Source organism: Crotalus tigris, unplaced genomic scaffold (assembly GCF_016545835.1).
Source record: "Crotalus tigris isolate CLP2741 ecotype Arizona unplaced genomic scaffold, ASM1654583v1 scf7180000023746.1698619, whole genome shotgun sequence".
Lineage (NCBI taxonomy): Eukaryota > Metazoa > Chordata > Lepidosauria > Squamata > Viperidae > Crotalus > Crotalus tigris.
The window spans coordinates 1291589-1311899 of record NW_024100155.1 but is presented as its reverse complement, the minus strand read 5'-3'; the positions used below and the strand labels follow the sequence as shown (position 1 = coordinate 1311899).

Genomic DNA, 20311 nt, shown 5'->3' with positions numbered 1-20311 from the left:
TCCCAGGCGTTACATTTCCACCCCCTTTTTCCTCACTGCCGGTGGAAGGGAGACTTCAGAGAGGAGTAGATGAAAGCTGATGGCCCCATTGTTATGCTTTAGTCCTTTTGGTGTTATCCACATTCAATCCCTTTGAAGTTGTACCGAAGGAAGTGAGGGCCATAAAACCCCTTTGTTCACCCCCCTTCCCTTTCATCATATGACAGAATCCAGAGAGGGCGGAAATGGGGTTTTCCATAGTCGATAACTAGAGATGAAATATAATTGGATTCTGACACCCTGGTCTGTGGACCAGTACCGGGATACGGCATGCCAGCAACCAGTCCGCACAAAAAAGCAAAGCCCCATCCGTGGAATGCAGGTAGCACACAAAACCACGCACCCTCCGATCTGTGGGAAAAACCTCTCTCCACGGAACCGGTCCCTGGTGCCCAAAAGGTTGGAGACCTCTGCTTACAGTGTCACCTTGAGGGGAGAAGTTGAAATAGATTATGTCCAGGATGTGAGGGGTCTGTAGATATTTTCACAGCCCTCTTTTTGATCCTCAGGTCCTCAGTGGAAGGCAGGCTGGTGGCAATTGTCTTTTCTGCACGCCTAACTGTCCTTTGAAGTCTGTGCCTGTCTGTATTTTATTTGATGTTACACATTCTCACGGCTGCTAGATTGGCGGATGCTCAAAACTGGAGGAATAAAGGAATCCCGACAGAAGAAGAGATTTTATATAACATTTTATCGTGTGCGGAAATGGATAGGCTCACAATGGAAACGAAGGATATGACAGAATCAGATTACTTTGAAATCTGGGACAAATTTTATTACTGGTGTGAATCAAGGAGAACTGCTCAGGTTTTAAGTTAGTGCTAAGATAGAAATATATATATACCGTACTTTCCGGCGTATAAGACGACTTTCGTAAGCATTAAAATCGGCGCCGAAGTCGGGGGTCATCTTATACGCTGAGTTGTCTTATACGCCGGAAATAACGGTAGTTTCCGGTGTATAAGATGACTTTCTAGGCATGTGACTCGGCGCCGAAGACGGGAGTCGTCTTATACGCCGGGTCGCCTTATACGCCGGAATATACGGTAACTATATGTATAACTGTATTGTATAGAAGAATATGTTTATATAGAGATCAAGAATTATATGTATTAAGAGGAACAAATTGTTAGGAATATTTACTCTGGAATGTCATGTTATGTCCATCTTTGTTTTAACTGTATTATGAATAAAAAACTTTAAAAAAAAATTTTTTTTCCTGTCTTGTTCAGTTGCTGTGCCAAACCAGACAGTTATAAGAAGTGCAGATGACAGACTCCACAATTCCTCTCTAGAACTGTGTCAGCAGCTACATGGGCCATCTGAGCTCCTCAGGAAGAACCCTTCTTCGTTGTGCTTTTTTGAGGACCTTTTTTGACGTTAGGCGTCCATTTTAAGCCTTACGATACCACTTAGAAATTTGACAGTCTCTGCTGTTGATACTTTGTTGTCTAGTATTGTAAGAAGAGGAGGGCTTCTCCCAAAGTCTACAAAGGTTGTGTTGGAGGCGTAAACCTCTCCTGCTCTTTGTGGATGGAATCTTGGCAGGATCGTTGACTGACGGTTAAACATCCGCTGAGCTGTCCCACTGGGTTCCACGGTTTCTAAGGAGACAAGAACCATCAAGTAATCTGGTTGATCTCATCTTGGCTCTTTGGCATCATGGCTTCGACGCTACAGTTGAAGGTATCTCTAGGAATCTTTATTTTTCTCCAGTCCTCTTCCCAGGCACCATTGCCTCTCTACAAGGGGAACATGGATCTCTCTCTCTCTCTCTGGAACCCTTGCTTCTCTGCTTGGCTAACCTGCCCACCTTTGGTCTTGTAGTCCCATGTCCCGTACCAAAGGCCTCATAGGAGGTGGTCGGCCATCCAACGGATGCTCTCGCGACTCCGCCAGCAATGGAAGATGCTGGGCTTCTTTGAAATCAACGAGCAGCACGAATTTTTTGAGTTCACCTGTATGCTCAAACAAGGGCTGAAGGCCTCCATCCAGATAACCATCGATGAACCGGTGAGCATGGTAAGTTCCAGGCAGACTAGGGGAAAGTATTCTTTCCAATCCTTCCAGATTAGAGACTTAAGAACGGTGGCAGGAATTGGATATGTCTAGTCTGATAGGGGCTGCCCCAAAGAAGGAGGGGTCTACCTGTTTCCCAAAGCACCTGAAGGCAGGACAAGAAGCAACGGAGGGAAACTGATCAAGGAGAGAAGCAACCCTGGAATTAAGGAGAAACTTCCAACAGTGAGGACAATCAACCAGTAGTACAGCTTGCCTTCAGAAGTTGTGAGTGTGCTTCATCACTGGGGGTTTTATAAGAAGAGACTGAACAGCCACTTGTCTGGAATGGTGTAGGGTCTCCTGCTTGAGCAGGGGGTTGGACTAAAAGATCTCCAAGGTCCCTTCCTGCAGTATTCTGAATAAATATATATAATACTTTTCTGGGAGCCATAGTAGAAGATCTCTGAAGATGTTAGGTTTCCATGATTGTTGAGAAGACCAGATAGGAAGGGCAGCTCTACCAACTCCCATCATTTTCTCTCTTCTGTAGGATTCGCGAAAGCCATCCGATTTTACCAGGGTGCTTAAGCAGTTCCATGCGGTAAGAAGAGCCATATTTTTATTCTTGTAGCCCATGAATCTTAGAAGGAAGCGTGCCCCAACCAAAGCGGCGGGCAAGCTACCTTTGACCCCAAGCATCTACCATCTAGACCTGGCATCAGAACTGCCACCTCCTTGCCAGTCTGCCATGAACCCTGGGAGGGGGCTGGAAAGGAAAGTAAGGGCCATAGACCAGGGGTAGGCAACCTTGGCTCTTTGATGACTTATGGACTTCAGCTCCCAGAATTCCTGAGTCAGCATGATTCTGGGTATTGACGTCCACAAGTCATAAAAAGAGCCAAGGTTGGCTCCCCCTGGCTTGGGGGAAAGTGAAACTGAAAGGTGAGAACAGTTCTTGGGTGAGAACCCAGGAGATCTTCAAGGTTGTTTCCCTGGGAGAAGAACGCCAACATGTAGAGCGATTGTTTCCAAAAACATCTCTTTTAAAATGGATTGGACAATGAGAGACCGGCGATGGGGTGGGGACCAAGGAAGGAAAGTTAACTTGGGAGAATTTGGTGCGCGAACCCTTCGTTCTGGCTTTCCAAAACTGTAACTTCTAGTAAACTACACTTTTGAGTTAAGGATCATTTTTACTTCGAAGACCAAGTCGAGGCAGGTCCGACGCTCGGCCAGATTCAAGCTGGGAGTCAGTTCTTCAACCCAAGGAGACCAAATGAAGACCAAGTTCTCCTCGGATGACCTTCTCCTACCCTTCTCGGTCTGCCTCTTGAGGTGACTCCCAGCTCCGTTCTTCTGCAGGGTTACGAGATGCGGACCTACGCAGCTCCTGTCTTCGCCCGTTTCCGGCAGTGTCTTGGCATGACAGACACGGATTTCCAAATGTCCTTGACGTGTGAAAGTTCCTACCTGCAGTTCATCAGTAACTCTAAAAGCAGAGCTGACTTCTTCCTCACGTAAGGCATCGGAAGGGGGAATCCCAAGCAGAGAAATTCTTTTAAAACATCTTGTATCATCCATGCATCGATCCATCCATCCAGTTTATCTGTCTACCATCTATCTATATGATCTACCTATTTATTATCTATCTATCATCTATCTGTCAATTTACCTACCTCTGCCCATCCACCCATCCATCTACTCAAACTACCATCCATCCAATCCATCTGGCTTGTCTGTCAACCATCTATCTATCTATCTATCTATCTATCTATCTATCTATCTATCTATCTATCTATCTATCTATCTATCTAGCTATCTAGCTATCTAGCTATCTAGCTATCTAGCTATCTAGCTATCATAGTAGCTATCATCTACTATCTGTCTATCTCCATCCATCTATCTATCTATCTATCTATCTATCTATCTATCTATCTATCTATCTATCTATCTATCTATTCAACACGCAGTTAACACACACAGCATTAACTAACAGTGAGAGTTGTGTTGTTGTGTCTATCTATCTATCTATCTATCTATCTATCTATCTATCTACCTATCTATCTATCTATCTATCTATTTATGATCTACCTATTTATCGTAGTAGTTATCATCTACTATCTGTCTATCTCCATCCATCCATCCATCCATCCATCCATCCTGTCTGTCTATCTATCTATCTATCTATCTATCTATCTATCTATCTATCTATCTATCTAGTCAACACGCAGTCAACATACACAGCATTAACTAACAGTGAGAGTTGTGTTGTTGTTGTGTCTGTCTGTCTGCCTGCCTGCCTGCCTGTCTGTCTGTCTGTCTATCTATCTAGTCAACACACACAGCATTAACCAACAGTGAAAGGTGTGTGGTTGTGTGGTTCTTTTCAAAGAACACATGAAAAACACCTCAAGAAAAGCTGTGGTCCATCTGGAAAAGAGGGGTGAACTGCCTACCCCCAGCCATCTACCTTGCCATAGCCGTTTCTTCTCCCCTTGGCAGGTTCGACAAGCGTTATTTCCTGAAGACGCAACGGAAACGCGAGATCCGCTTCCTCCTGACCAACCTGCCCAAATACTTGGCCCACATGGAGAGATATCCACACTCCATCCTGGTGAAATTCCTGGGTAAGGCTGGGCCATCCGCTGGCCCACTCAGCAGAGAGCGGAAAAGAAACAAAAAGAGGTTTCAGAGGAAGCACTGAATCCTCCCCTTCAAGTTCTTCCTCTCTTGCTCTCTGCCCCACAGGTGTTTATAGCATCATTGCCCCCCAAGAGAAGAAGGTAGGCACTCTTCAAACTGAAATGTGTAGCATTTTATCGAACTCCTCTTAATATGAATCAGTTGTGACCTGCCCACTCCCCAAATCTCAACACTATTGTCTCCTTGTTTCTTCCATTTTAAGAGAGAGAGGAGAGAAGAGAGAGAAGAGAAAGAGACAGAAAAGAGAGAGAGGAGAAAGGAGAGAGAAAGAGAGAGAGAGAGAAAGAGAGAGAGAGAGAGAGAGAGAGAGAGAGAGAGAGAGATTTTCACTGGAGGGCTGGCCTTCCTCTTGGGTCTCCCATCTCCCAATCATTTTTGACGGTTCTTGAGGGCCAACATTGGCTTTTGACCCTTCAACTCTTCCATCAACCTGCTCCTCTGTTCACCCTTTCTATTTCTCCCACAGAGATACTTCATCATCATGCAAAGTATCTTCTATCCCCATGAGAAGATTACTGAACAGTGAGTCATCCAGACTGGCTCTAGAGATGGAAGATGCCTGGAGCTTGGCTGAAGATGAGATCCATGGGTGTATCCTTGGACACTCGTCCAGCCTTATCTCCGAAGACTCCAGCGTTAAATTCAGCGCTGTAAACATATTCCTTTAGGACTGGATTCCTAGTAGAGATCTTCTAAGCTTTGCTTGTAGATCTCTTTGGGATAAGAACTTCTTTACCATCATCCAATGTTCCTCATTCTCAACATCTTACAGATGGGTGGACTTCAACTCCCAGATTTCCCCTGAATTCATAGCCATTGCTGAGGATTCCGGGACCCTAACCCATCTAAATGTTGGCCAGATGTTGAGGAATGCCCTAACCCTATCCTTACTACAAACTGAATCCACATGGATTGATGCTCTTGATTTAATTTGTTCCTCCAGCTATGACATCAAAGGGTGCGAAGTCGGACGCTGGACAGAACCCAACATAGATAGCAGTGAAGTCATTGTGGTTTTTAAGGACTGCGACTTTGGAGACAAGGTGATCTCCCTTAGTAAGTTTATGCACGCCACGATACATGTAATCTGAGATCTTGGATCAGTTCTGATGTCATAATAAAACTCTGCAACTGAACCCATGCAAGATATTTAACACTGGCTAAGAACGTCTGAGACCGTAAATGTCTATGGAGGTTCTCCATCATCCAGGCCATGGTTGTCTCAAAGGTGCTTTTCCAGGAGGCCACTGGATCTTCTTGTTTTTCTTTTAAGACATTTCACTTCTCATCCCAGAAGCTCTGACTGGATGGTGACAAATGGAAGAATTCATACTCCTTGCAGATAGCTGGTCATCTGCCTTCTTTTAATGAGAACTTGAGGCCACTTATCCTGCAAGCCAAGAAGGCTCTACATCCATTTGCACCACTCAGGTGACCCTGAGGACACAGGTACGCCTCCAAGTGGCCTCAACGACTCTCTCAAAGGAGGCAAATGACCAGCTGTCTGCAAGGAGTATAAATCCTTCCCTTCCCCACCATCCAGGTAGAGCTGAAGAAGCTTCTGGGATGAGAAGAGAAACGTCCAGTTGCCTCCTGAAAAAGCATCTTTGGGACAACCTGAGGCTGTAATTCTGAATATTGAATATCGTGCCAAGACAAATCCTAAATGTGAATTTATTTATTTATTTTTACTGGATGATGTTGTTACTCATTAAGTAGTGTCTGATTCTTGGCAAGTCTACGAGCCAGGTCTTTCTCGATCTTCTGATCTTGCCCTACTTCTTTGAGTTGTTCTGTGATCTGGCTGGTGCCAACTTTGGGGGCATCCAGCCGCGTCTCTTGACTTAATTCAAGATAAAGTATTACACAGAGTAGCCCAAGGACTTTCCAGCTGTTTTATAGTATCCTTATTATTCAGTGGCATGTAGCATGCTCAAAACTGGAACCCTTTCCCATTTGAAACAGCTGTTTTTCTGAGCATGGGCAGCCGGGCATTCCAATTCGTCCTTGTTAGAGAACAGACAAATTTTAGGATAGTCCTGGTAAGATCGGAGCAATCTGATTGGAACATTTCAGGCTGAAAATATTTTTGTATACAGTACCCCTGTTTTAAAAAGGTCTGAGGGTGCCAACATTTGGGGAGGTGGGAGAGCTGGATTCTGGAACCTTGCTTTCTGGGTCCTCTTACTCCAGAGGCCATCAAGCCTCTCCCCTTTTCTCCTCCACCCAGGCCAAGACCAGACCTGGTTGGTGCAGCAAGTGAAGTTGGACACCCAGTTCCTCAAAGCTTTGCACGTGATTGACTACAGTTTGCTGGTGGGCCTTCAACCTCTCCATGAAGATGATCGGCTCCTGAGCAAGACGCTGGGAAATATATTAGCCAAGACGAGATTGTGAGAGTTTTGCCAAGGGGGTAGGTGGGTGGGTGGACCTCCATATGTAACACTCTGAATCTTGGCTTATAATTTGAAACCAAAACCAAGGTAGTCCCATGAGCCTCAACATCATCAGAGGTTTGCAAGGTCAGATGGCATGAACATAACTGCTACCATTGGTTGGTTGCTTGGTTGATGGTTGGTCAGTCGGTTGGATGGATGGATGGATGGATAGATGGTTGCTTGCTTGGTTGCTTTCTGGATCGCTTGATGATTGGTTTGATGGTTACTTGCTTGGTTGGATGGATGGATAGATGGTTGCTTGGTTGGTTGATGGTTGGTTGGTTGATTGGTTGGTTGATGGTTGGTTGGTTGGATGGATAGATGGTTGCATGTTTGGTTGATGGTTGGTTGGTTGATGGTTGGTTGGTTGGATGGATGGATGGATAGATGGTTGCTTGCTTGGTTGATGATTGGTTGCTTGCTTGGTTGCTTGGTTGTTTGATGGTTGGATGGTTGCTTTCTTGCTTGATGATTGGTTGGATGGTTGCTTGCTTGGTTGGTTGATGGTTGGTTGTTTGGTTGGATGGATGGATAGATGGTTGGTTGCTTGCTTGGTTAATGGTTGGATGGTTGCTTGCTTGGTTGCTTTCCATTTTTCCAGTGCAGTTGTAACTTTGAACGGTCACTAAACCGATGGAGGTAAGTGGAAGGCTGCTTGTACACAAACACACCCGGAACACACACATACCTGTCTTTCCTTTTTCCTGCCACCAGGTCAGTGAGCTATGATTGTCCTCGCCGCAGCGCTGTCTCGGGGATGACTGACGGCAGATCTCCTTCCAATACATCTTCCAGCTCCTCCAGCTGTGACCAGATCCACCGGTTGTATCCAGATTACTTGTCTCCCTACTTGAAACCCGACCAGCCTCCAGAGCAGTTGATCCGAAGTGAGGGTTTCATGCGCAACGTGGTGACGCCGTTCCTGATGCAGAACAGCTACGACGAAGTGAGCTACATTGTGGACAGCGCCCTCTATGCCCCCAGCCTCTTTGACTTGTCTGATGACTCCTTCGCCACGCAGCATCGCCGGATCCTGCCCATCTGCAAAAACCCTCTACACACAATCGACGGACCGGATTACCGCTACTACATAGGGATCGTTGACCTTTTCACCGTCTACAGTTTCCGCAAAAAGGTGGAAAATTTGTGGAAGAGCCTCCGCTACAGAGGCCACCAGTTCTCCACAGTGGAACCTTCTTACTACGCTCGGAGATTGTGTCAGTGGGTGGAAGATCACGTTATATGAACTGGAAAGGAGGAGCTGAGCCAGTTGCAGTTGAAAGTCAGGTGGTATCCCTGTCTTTTCTCGTACGTTCCCCCGGTCCCTGCAGATCACTGTTCAAGTTCCAACACAAGTCACTTCTTGTGATGGTGACCTCTTGACTATCAGGAGGTGGAGTTGAGTGAAATTCCCTAGAAATAGGCCCCTCCAGCAGCAAGGACCGGTGGGCAGCTTTCCATGGAGCGTGGAAGTTCTTGAGGACATTGAGGCTATGGCTTTGCAAAAACTAGGTGGACACCTCCACCCCGTGGACATTGCAATCGGCGGCACTGAATCCCTCAAACTCAAGGGACTATAGCACGGGGCGGGGGGAGGGGACCATCCATCTCCTCCCAAACAAACAGTGTCCTCCAACTCTGTAGAAAAAAAGAATGATTGATGCGTCCATCTTGGTGCGGTGTAGGTCAACCCAATCCAGACAAAGGTGTTGGGGCTAATCAAGAGCTCCTTCCTCAAATGATTACGGTCCCAATCCATGAGGGGCAAAGAAGGGAGGAGAATTGGATTGAGAAGAATAAAGAGCTTCCCGAGAAAGGGTTGGACTGGTTCTTGAAAACACCACCTTGGAAGTTTTTCAAAAGGTGGATTCAGCCCTTCCGGGTCCCCTTCCCTAGTGACCTTCTTGCCCAGGGGTATCCATCTGTCTCCAGAGGGGCCTGTTGGGTGGTCTTGATGCTGAAGGATGGGGCCTCTTTACCAAGCTGACTTTGGGGGGGGGACGCTTTGGCCCTTCCCCCATTTTAGTCTTCTCCGGGGGTCATTCTTTTCTTTGGCTCCCCCCAAAAGGAGCAGTGGTCTCACTCCTCCACTCCTCTGCTCAGTTTGAGCAGGGCCTGTCAGGAAACAGAATTTTGCCAGCGTCCTTCCTTGGATTCTGAAAGGTAAACCTAGTTCATGGAGGCCTGAACATGGAGAGAAATTGGCTTGGAGACCCAAGCTAAGAAGAAGTGAGTCTAGTAGCATATATAGGAAAGCTTCTCTTCCAGGTCTTCTGTATGGCAGAAGTGGAAAATAGAATAGATAGAATGTCGCTCTATCTTTCTGCTTAGATGGTGTACAAAAAAGGAAGCAGGGAAGTGACGGAGGAGCTGTTTCTTCACCTGTTTTCTCAGGTTATAAGAGAAGGACTCTTAAATCAAGAAGTCTTGGGTGTTAGGGCTGATGACGGAAGTGGGGATAGGTGCCCTGCAACTGGACAGATATTTTGCATTAAGGTGAAGGTGTCAGGGTGCAAAAACCAGCCACGAAAGGACATTTGAAGAAACATCTCCAAAATAAAATGGGTCTGAATGTCCTGTTTTCAACAGGTTGGCCTCTGGAATGACAGCCGTGGATTTGTTGAGGCTCATCTATAGTCCAAGGCACCTGAAAATCTAGGGATTGTAGTTTAGGGTGCCAAGCCGCAGAGGGCCAAAAGAGGACAGCAAAGCAACATGAGAAAGGGATTTCTTTGCTGCCCTCCTCTGGTTTTCTTGGGTTTTACCACCCTTGGAAAGATAGGTTAGCCATCATTGGGGGAATGGAATGGAATTAGGATAGGATAGGATAGGATAGGATAGGATAGGATAGGGAATGGAATGAATAAAGTAGAGTAGAGTAGAGTAGAGTAGAGTAGAGTAGAATAAAGTAGAATAGAGTAGAATAGAATAGAATTAGAGAATAGAGTAGATTAGAATAGAATAGAAATAGAGAATAGAAAAGACTAGAGTAGAATAGAATAGAATAGAATAGAATTAGAGAATAGAATAGAGTAGAATAGAATAGAAGTAGAGAATAGAGAAGAGTAGAGTAGAATAGAATAGAATAGAAGTAGAGAATAGAGTAGAGTAGAGTAGAGTAGAACAGAACAGAACAGAATAAGAATTCTTTATTGGGCACGTATGATTGGACACACAAGGAATTTGTCTCCAGTGCATAAACTTTCAGTGTACATACAAGCAACAGGTAATAAATCATGATCATAATCAACATAAAAATACACTCATCATAAATCATAATACAACGCTCAGTGATGGTCGTAGGGTAATAAATAGGCAAACAACATAAGTCATACTAGGCTACTAAATAAAACAACAGAAACCCTAAAATACAAGCAGACAAATTAAGAGGAATTCTACAGCGGGGGGTGGTGGTGGTGGTGGTGGTGGTGGAAGAACGTATGTAATCTGGAACTTGCACACCTCCTGAACTGCCAGCCCATCAACCCCATCCCCAGCTTAGCGTCTTGTGCGAACTGGGCCCCTGGCTTCAGCACCAGGAAGAGAGCTGCCACCGTTCCGCTTTGCTTTCCATCGAGGCGCGGCATGCGGTCAACCCACTGCCCCCCCCAAACGGATCCTGGCCCCCCCTTCACACACACCCCAGCCCTGACAGCCTAACCGACCCTCCCACGACGCTTCCACGGACTAAAAGAGCAGCGTAGAGAAGAAACCTCGCCGTCTTGCGCAAACCATTGCCCGGCGCGTTTTTGCGCGCCGCGGTTTTCCGCCCGACCTCTCCAGCGGAGGAGAAAGCGGGGGAGGGGGGGGATCATGGAGGGCTGTGGGTGGGACGTAGGGGGGGGGTCGGAGGCGGAGCCCGCGCTGCTTTGCAGCGCTCTTAAAGGGGTGGCGGTTCTGCCAGGCGGAGATTAACGGGGCCGCCAGAGCCCGGCGCGTTTGGAGAGGCGCTGGCGCGCGCGATGCTGCCGATTCCCTTAGCCAAGCTGGTAGGTGACCTGCTGGCGAGCGAGGCTCGTCTGCCTGGAGCCGGGAGAAATCCCCCGGGGAATCGTCCAGGAAGGAGGAGAGACGCCCTCCGACTCTCCCCTTGCGCGCCTCGCCTTTTCCCAGGGCGCGCCCTTGGCACTCGCGGGGTCCCCCCCCCACCGGGGCGCGCACGGCTGGCAAGAGGCTGCCCGCCGCGTCCTTTCCCTCCCCGGGGTTCCTTTGCGCGTCCCCCTGGCGCCCGCCTTCCCTTGGCACGGGCTCCGCTTGCCCTCGCCTGCCCTGCCCAGCCTTCGCCCCCGGCGGCTTGCTAGGAATAAATCGGCGCAGATTGAGGTGTGTGTGTGTGTGTGTGTTTATGTGTCTGTCTTTTCCCCATTGCCATCCTGCGGAGGGGAACCCCTTTCCCCCTCCGCCCTCTCCCTCGGAGAAGACTCCGGGGCATGTGCAGAGCGTCCTTCTGCGCTCTTCTGCCAGTCTGACCCTGACCTGGATTCCGGATGGTTAACGCGGTTCAATTCCTTGTTAGGTTGATTTGTTGTTGTTTTTTGTTGGGGGGGGGAGAGAAAATTATTCCTATCGACTTGAACAGAGGGACTCTAAGCCATGGCCCCTGAACAGAGGGACTCTAACCCATGGCCCCTCTCTTACAGAATGTTGTGAACCAATATTTTAAAATAGTTGTGGCCTGCCAGCTATTGAAGAGCTATAACTCCTAGCAACCACTTCTGGGAAGTGAGTGTCAGATCCACCACCTTCGGCTTGGCGCCTCGCTGGCGTTCTGCCCTCAGATGGGGAAGGAAGGTGGTGGTGGGGGAATAATAACACTGTATACTCTGGGTGGGAAATCGGGAGGGGGGAGAGAGAGATTAACAGTTGAGGAACAACAGAGTGTTTTGGAATCCGGTCCCTGCCCACATTTTCAAGGCCTTGTACACTGAGAGTGGAACTTCACCAGCCTAAACACCTCAGCGCTTCTCAAATATCTCAGACTGGCTGCATATGGGCGGACTGTGGGGAAAGGGCTAGGGCAATCAAGGGGTTAGTATTATTGGGGAACTTCAGATTCCGCCTGACTCTACTGTAACCAGCCTCTCTTAGTAAAAGTGGACTTTTCCACTTCAACCAAAGGGAGTCTTTCACTTTTACTGTCCTAGGAGCTCTGCCCTGGGGCAGCTCTGACGGGGAAGGGGGTTCCTGAAAATCAGGGTTTAACCACAGCGAAAACGTGGCCGGTTTCCCAGCCCTGAATGGATCATACCTGGGAGAGTTCCCTGTCTTCATTTGATGATTGGCCAACCGACTTTATTAATCCACACTTCTGTTAATATTAACCTAGCGCAGTTGTCAGAAGGAGGGGGAGGAAATGATGAAATAGTTTTGTGTTTCTCTGGATGCCACTTAATTACAACACCAATATCTCAGGGGCTGCCCCAAAGAAGAGGGAGTCAAGCTGTTCTCCAAAGCACCAGAAGACAGGACAAGAAGCAACGGATAGAAACTATCCAAGGAGAGAAGCAACCTAGAACTAAGGAGAAAATTCCTGACAGCGAGAACAATTAACCAGTGGAACAACCTGCCTCCAGAAGTGGCAAATGCTCCAACACTGGAAGCCTTTAAGAAGAGACTGGGCAGCCATTTGTCCGAAATGGTGTAGGGTTTCCTGCCTGAATAGGGGATTGGACTAGATGACCTCCAAGGTCCCTTCCAACTTTATTATTATTATTATTATTATTATTATTGTTGTTGTTGTTGTTATTGTTATTGTTATTGTTATTATTATTAAAAAACAAAACAGGAAAGTCCGCTTGTCTTTTGAACAAGCAACACCTGGATGGTTGAGAATCTCTGTGTGCGTGCAGAAGCCGTCTCTGGAATTGCTCACCTGTCTGTCTCTTTACAGGGCACCTGTCCCAGAACTCCAAGCCAGATACATGGCTGAAAACTCCTTAAAGAATGCAGGTGCTTGTAAGTATCCAAAGGCTCTCAAATCTCCAGAGATCTGCAGATCTCTACAGTTGATTTCCTGCTCTGGTCTACCTAGTTGGGAGGGGGCATTGACAAACTTAGACCATCTCTCTAAGATCACATGAAGTGTTAATACCACTTTACAATGCTTTGGTAAGACCACACTTGGAATACTGCATCCAGTTTTGGTCACCACGATATAAAAAAGATGTTGAGACTCTGGCAAGAGTGCAGAGAAGAGCAACAAAGATAATCAAGGGAGTGGGGGCTAAAACATATAAAGAACAGTTGCAGGAATTGGGTATGTCAGGTTTAATGAAGAGAAGGGCTAGGGGAGACATGATAACAGTCTTCCAATATTTGAGGGGCTGCCCCAAAGAAGAGGGGGTCAAGCTATTCTCCAAAGCACCAGAAGGCAGGACAAGAAGCAACGGATGGAAACTCATCAAGGAGAGAAGCAACCTGGAACTAAGGAGAAATTTCCTGACGGTTAGAACAATTAATCAGTGGAACAACTTGCCTCCAGAAGTTGCGAATGCTCCAACACTAGAGATTTTAAAGAAGAGATTAGACAGTGATTTGTCTGAAATGGTACAAGGTTTCCTGCTTGAGCAGGGGGTTGGACTAGAAGACCTCCAAGGTCCCTGTTTTGTTATCTCTGTTCGGCTGAATCCTGCCTGCGTCTGGGTATCCAGCTGGTTATCGCCAAGCCTTCTTCTCTTTTGCAGTCTCGCCTGTTCTTCACTCTAGTTGTGTTGTGTGCCTGCTGCATCCTTTATTTACTGATGTGCCCACATCTTTGTAGCTCCCTGTGTTGGCTCAGCTGCCAGCCTCGAGAAGAAAAAGAGGGCAGGTTGCAACGGAGTTTTAAAACTGCCCGGTTTGAGGGCTACATCAGCGTTCCGGATGGAAAGGTGAGTCCGATCTCAAGATTGGGAAAAATGGATGCGACGTGGGGCAGGAAAACCTTGGTACCCGAAAACCCCCTAAATAAATACATTCTAAATGGCCCCTTGATGCTAGATTTCTCCTTGCGAGATAGGAGATATATAGGGGAGTGCTTCAAAATGTGAGAATGCTACATATATACGTAACAAAAACTTTTTGACAGTCTGGAGCGCTTATCTAGGAATTAATGCGACCGAAGAGTTCAGCTACACAAATGGGTGGCATGAAAAGGTTGTGTGGTGGAGTGCTTTTGTGTGGCATATCAGCCAATCACAGTAGAGCTTTTCTAGCAAGACTCAGCCAGAAGAAATGTAATATTCATTGATTATGGTGGGGTTTTGCAATCTCGGCAACTTTAAGAATTCCCAGAATTCCCCAGCCACATTTCCTTCCTTTTTTCCTTTCCTTCCTTCCTTCCACTTCCTTCCTTTCCTTCCTTCCATCCATCCATCCCATTTTTATATATTTTGTTGTTTTTCATTATATTCTTTCTTTTCTTTTTGGTATTAAAAGCAATTCTTTGTTCCCTCTCCAACTCCTTCCTTCCTTCCTTCCTTCCTTCCTTCCTTCCTTCCTTCCTTCCTTCCTTCCTTCCTATGAAATTTGAAGTTCATTGCTTAGAGTGGTGTTCCTCCACCTCGACAACTTTTAATACGCATGGACTTCAACTCAGATTTCCCCAGCCAGCATGAATTCTGGGAGTTGAAATCCACACATCTTGAAGTCGGGTTATAACATTATATAACCGTTCGGAATTGACTACGTCGCAAAGCCAGTTCAGAGAAAAGGTGGGAAAGAAAATGGAATTGGTAGAGGGAGGTGAAATCTCTTGGCTGAAGAATCCCACTCCCCAATTTTAACCTAGAGCAGGGGTCCCCAAACCTTTTGGGTACCAGGGACTGATTCTGTGGAGAAAGGTTTTTCCACGGACCGGAGAGTACATGGTTTTGTCTGCTGCCTGCATCCCACAGATGGGGCTTTGCTTGTTTGTGGGGACCGGTTGCTGGCATGCCGTGGCCTGCTACCGGTCCACAGACCGGGGGTTGGGGACCCCTGGTGTAGAGAGCAACGCTATGGCCTGTTCTCCACACATCTTCTAATTTTTTTCTGTCCCTTCTGGTTAGCCCCTGGCTCAGGTGCCCTGCCGCCAGTGTGCCGTGGTGTCCAGTTCTGGACAGATGCTGGGCTCCCATTCAGGGAAAGAGATTGACGCCAAGGAATGCGTCCTGCGTATGAACCAGGCGCCCACCCAGGGCTACGAGGAAGATGTGGGCAGGCGTAGCACCCTCCGGGTGGTCTCCCACACCAGCATCCCTTTGCTGCTACGCAACCAGAGCTACTTCTTCAAGCAGTCCTATGACACCACCTACATCATCTGGGGTCCTCCCCGGCTGATGAGGCGGGAGAAGATCGGCTTGGTCTATCGGATGCTGGCGAAGGTCAAGGAGATGTACCCGGCCTTGCGTCTCTACACGCTCACCGAGCAGATGATGGCCCACTGCGATGAGCTCTTCCAACTGGAGACAGGGAAAAATAGGTGAGCAGAAGGACCTCCCGGCTTCCGTGCTTGGTGACCTCATGGAAAGCTTGGAAGAAGTGGAGCGGCTGGTGGAATTCAAGATAGCACGTGAGGACTGAAGCGCTCATAATGTTGAGTCGCAGCGACAGCAAACATTCTTGTTTTAGAACTTTTAGAACGCTGTTGTTTTCTTCAGCTAGTCCTTGACTCGCAACTGTTTGTTGACTGGCTGTTACAACGGCAGAGAAAAAAAGTGACTTATCACCATTTTTCACAGCTAGGGCCTTTGCAGCATCCCCACGATCATGGGATCGAAATTCAGAGGCTTGGGAACTGCTTCATATTTATGACAGTCACAGTGTCCTGGGGTCATGTGATCCCTGTTTGCAGAATAGAGCTGGAAGGGACCTTGGAGGTCTTCTAGTCCAGCCCCCTGCTCAAGCAGGAGACCCTATATCTTTTCAGACGAATGGCTGTCCAGTCTCTTCTTAAAAACCTCCAGTGATGAATGACCTTCTGGTGGCAAGCGGTTCCACTGGTTAATTGTTCCCACTGTTAGGAAGTTTCTCCTTAGTTCCAGGTTGCTTCTCTCCTTGATTAGTTTCCACCCATTGTGTCTTATCCTGCCTTCAGGTGCTTTGGAAAATAGCTTGATTCCCTCTTCCTTGTGGCAGCCCCTCAGATTTTGGAACACTGCTAGTGTCTCCCCTATTTCTTCTTTTCTTTAGACCAGCCAAACCCACGTCCCGCAGCCGTTCTTTGTATGTTTTGGTCTCCAGGCCTTGGATCATCTTAGTTGCTCTTCTCTGAGTTTTTTTTCCAAAGCCTCAACATCTTTTTTGTAGTACGGAGACCAAAATTGGTTGCAGTATTCCAGGTGTGGCCTTACTAGGGATTTTATAAAGAGGTACTAATACTTTGCGTGATCTTGATTTTGTGCCTCTGTTTATACAACCCAGGATGCGATTAAACAACCGGGGCTTACTGTAGCTCCTTGGGCAAACCCATCATCCAGCATCTGGCAGAGCTTCGCCTTGGTTCCTCCTGCATCGTATCTTAGCATCTTCTCTTTGCAACCTGCAGGATGAAGTCTGGTTCCTTCCTCAGCACCGGCTGGTTCACCATGGTTTTGGCGATGGAGTTGTGCGAGCAGATTTTTGTCTTCGGCATGGTCAGTGAGAACCATTGCAAGTAAGTAATTTGGAGGTGGCCTTCCTGGGCTGGAAAGCAGATGAGGCCATCCTTCTCTTGATCCCTTCCATCTTGGGAGGCTACGCTTTGAGGTCTTGGTGGCCAGGGTGGAGAAGCGGAGAACATCTCCCAGATGATCTTGATCCCTTCCATCTTGGGAGACAATGCTTTGAGGTCTTAGTGGCCAGGGTGGAGAGGTGGAGAACATCTCCAAGATGATTTTGATCCCTTTCATCTTGGGAGACAATGCTTTGAGGTCTTGGTGGCCAGGGTGGAGAGGTGGAGAACATCTCCAAGATGATTTTGATCCCTTTCATCTTGGGAGGCTACGCTTTGAGGTCTTGGTGGCCAGGGTGGAGATGTTCTCCACCTTTCCACCCTGGCCACCAAGACCTCAAAGCATAGCCTCCCAAGATGGAAGGGATCAAAGTCATCTTGAAGATGTTCTCCCAAAAACTGATGCCACAGATGGATCCCAAAACGCCCATTTCCCAGAAGACAAAAAAGATACGGGGAGGCCACATCAAAAGGATCAACTTTTCCCCAGGTAAATATCGACAGAGATTCTCACTCATCCAGATCATGGTTGTCCCAAAGGTGCTTTTTCAAAAGGCAACTGGACGTCCTTGGTTTTTCCCGGAAAACGTTTCGCTTCTTACCCGAGAAGCTTCTCATCCAAGGAGCTTCTTGAACTGAAGAAGCTTCTTGGAGGAGAAGCGAAATGTCTTCAAGGAAAAACAAAGGAAGTCCAGTTGTCTTTTGGAAAAGCACCTTTGGGGTCTTCCCCAGGTAACGATAACAAAAGAAATCAACCAATGGAACAGGAGTTGCCTTCAGAAGTTGTGGGAGCTTCGTCACTGGAAGCGTTCAAGAAGACTCAGGACTGCCATCTATCAGAAATGGTGTAGGGTCTCCTACTTGGGTGGGGTGGGGGGTTGGACTAGATGACCTATAAGATCCCTTCCAACTCTGTTTATTCTCTTCTCTTCTCTTCTCTATTCCATATTTTATTCTATTCCTTATTCCATATTCCATTCCATTCATTTTCTATTCTATTCTATTCTATTCTATTCTATTCTATTCTATTCTATTCTCCATATTCCATACTTTATTCTATTCCATATTCCATATTCCATATTTCTTTTCTATATTCTACTCTACCCTACCCTACCCTACCCTACTCTACTCTATTTCATTCTCTATTCCATCCCATTCTATTTTCTATTCTATTTTCTATTCTATTTTCTATTCTATTCCATTCTATTCTATTCCATTCTATTCCATTCCATTCTCTATTCCATTCCATTCTCTATTCTATATCATTCTCTATTCTATTCCATCCCATTCTATTTTCTATTCCATTCTACTCTACTCTACCCTACCCTACCCTACCCTACCCTACCCTACCCTACCCTACCCTACCCTACCCTACCCTACTCTACTCTACTCTATTCTCTGTGGCCTGAATCAGTCTTTTTTGTTTTATAATGGCCAGATATTTCAAGCTGACTTTGAGGGAATATCATTGCTGCGTGTCAGTTCTTAATAGGCCGGGCTATATATAGTGGTTTAAACTTGACTCCTTCGATTGGCAGAGACAAGAACCAGCCTCTGGTGCCTTACCACTATTTTGAGAAGGGGCGGCTGGACGAATGCCAGATGTACCAGGTCCACGAACAAGCTGCCCGTGGCGGGCACCGTTTCATCACCGAGAAGGCCATTTTTTCTCGCTGGGCCAAGAAAAGGAACATTATCTTTACTCATCCGTCGTGGTCCAATGGGTAGAAGGGGCTATTTGTGGCTGGCTGGCTGAAGCTTTGCCACGTGGGGAGGCCGGAGTAATTACGGCGTTGCAAAAAACTTGCACGGAAGGACAAAGTCTGCGTGATCAAAATATCTCTCCACCTTCTTCTGTTGGCTACCAGTTTTTAACTTCCGCTCAGAGACTGCACAGTCTTCCTGGTTTTTTTTTATTATTTCCTCTGTGCCTGCTGATGTGTTACGATCCTTGCACAGCAAACAGAAATGCTCTCATCAAAAGCTGAGGTTTGATGCTCTTAAACCAGTTTCCTCTTTCAGGCAGATTCTGGAGGGTTGAATCGAGAAGAAGGAGATTTTGATGTTTTTGTGTTGCAAAAGCCCTCCCTGAAAATTAAAGGCACAACCATCACGAAAGCAGAGAGAGAGAGAGAGAGAGAGAGAAAAGAAAGAAAGAAAAGAAAGAAAGGAAAAAGGGAGAAAGAGAGAGGAGAGAGAAAGAGAGACAGAGGGGAGAGAAAGAGAGACAGGAGAGAGAGAGAGAGAAAGAGGGGGAGAGAAAGAGAGACAGAACAGAGAGGAGACAGAGAGAGTGTGTGAGGGGGGGGAGAGAAAGAGGAGAGAGAGAGAGAGAGAAAAAGAGAGAGGGGGAGAGAAAGAGAGGAGACAGACAGACACACACACACACACACTATTTTAAACTCTGCTGCTCTCTTTTAACTTGGTGAAGTTTGCAATACTTGGGCAGAACCACAGAAGGAAATCCGGTATGTCAAAAATCCAAAATCGACTCGGATGGTTGCATCACTTTAACTCAACCAGTCTACAGTAGCTTGTTTACAGCTTAGCTAGGCCTAACGTGGCTTCTTTCCATCATTACATCCACCTTCCAGTGGCCTCTTTACCGGCTCTCCTGAGCCCAGAGATTGAGTCCTCAAATTACGACCACATTCGGCAGCAGGACGTCCATTGCTAAGCAAGGCAGTTGTTAAGTGATTCTCCCCAGGGTTGGCTGGTAAGCCAATCACACGGTCCATAAGCGAAGCTGGCTTCCCCCGTTGATTTTGCTCATCAGAAGCCGAATGGGAAGGCGGTCACGTGTCCCGGGATGCTGTAACCCTTGGAAATGCCCGCTGGTTGCCCAGCAACCAGATTCCCGGGATGATGGGGATGCTGTGATGGGGCTTCTTTAAAGGACAGGGAGATGGGTCCATGTTGCCCTTCTTCCGCTCCCAATCTTTGTTTGGTCCTCTGTGGCAGAGAGTCTGCAGCAGCAGCAAAAACTGGGGAGGGAACAACAGGAGAATTTGGAGTGTGTGTGTGGGGGGGGGGGGTTAGGGCAGATTCAGGAGGGATTCAACTGTGGCTTAGAAATAAATTTTCAATAAATTTGGTTTATTCTTCTGCCTCTTGCTTGTTTCCTTCCCCTTCTCCTTCCTTCTTTCCTTACCCCTTCCCTGCCCTTCCTTCCTTTCCTTCCTTCCTTCCCCCTTTCCCTTCCCTTCCCTTCCCTTCCCTTCATTTCTTTCTTTCTTTCTTTCTTTTTTTCTCTTTTTCTTTCTCTTTTTTTCTTTCTCTTTCTTTTTCTTTCTCTTTCTTTCTTTCTTTCTTTCTTTCTTTCTTTCTTTCTTTCTTTCTTCAGCTCTGCAAACTGGATTTCTCAATGTATATGTGGGAATCCTTCCTCTGTGTGTGCTTACATACCTCCGTAGGCCTTGTCTACTTACGGCTTCCTCAGTTTCCCTCCTTCCATCCTTGG

At 46.9% G+C, this 20311-nt stretch overlaps 2 protein-coding genes across 7 annotated transcripts; both read left to right on the top strand.

Moving 5' to 3' along the window:
• The first annotated feature begins 1678 nt into the window (after positions 1-1678).
• Positions 1679-8952, top strand: PIP5KL1 (phosphatidylinositol-4-phosphate 5-kinase like 1). The gene is made up of 10 exons (XM_039321583.1): positions 1679-1725; positions 1867-2061; positions 2591-2641; positions 3403-3557; positions 4543-4667; positions 4789-4823; positions 5210-5265; positions 5687-5799; positions 6974-7136; positions 7896-8952. The coding sequence occupies exons 1-10, from the start codon at positions 1702-1704 to the stop codon at positions 8425-8427; spliced, it is 1449 nt and encodes a 482-aa protein (XP_039177517.1). The 5' UTR covers positions 1679-1701; the 3' UTR covers positions 8428-8952.
• A 2089-nt stretch (positions 8953-11041) lies between these two features.
• ST6GALNAC4 (ST6 N-acetylgalactosaminide alpha-2,6-sialyltransferase 4) lies at positions 11042-19060 on the top strand. Of its 6 annotated transcripts, none has more exons than XM_039321529.1 (6): positions 11042-11170; positions 13072-13136; positions 13865-14050; positions 15209-15621; positions 16687-16794; positions 18390-19060. In XM_039321529.1, the coding sequence occupies exons 2-6, from the start codon at positions 13125-13127 to the stop codon at positions 18577-18579; spliced, it is 909 nt and encodes a 302-aa protein (XP_039177463.1). In that variant the 5' UTR covers positions 11042-11170; positions 13072-13124; the 3' UTR covers positions 18580-19060. The 6 variants fall into 6 exon arrangements, with proteins under 6 accessions (XP_039177463.1, XP_039177464.1, XP_039177467.1 ...); XM_039321530.1 differs by having other exon boundaries at positions 11084-11504; XM_039321533.1 differs by having other exon boundaries at positions 11100-11170; positions 13942-14050.
• The last annotated feature ends 1251 nt before the right edge of the window (positions 19061-20311 follow it).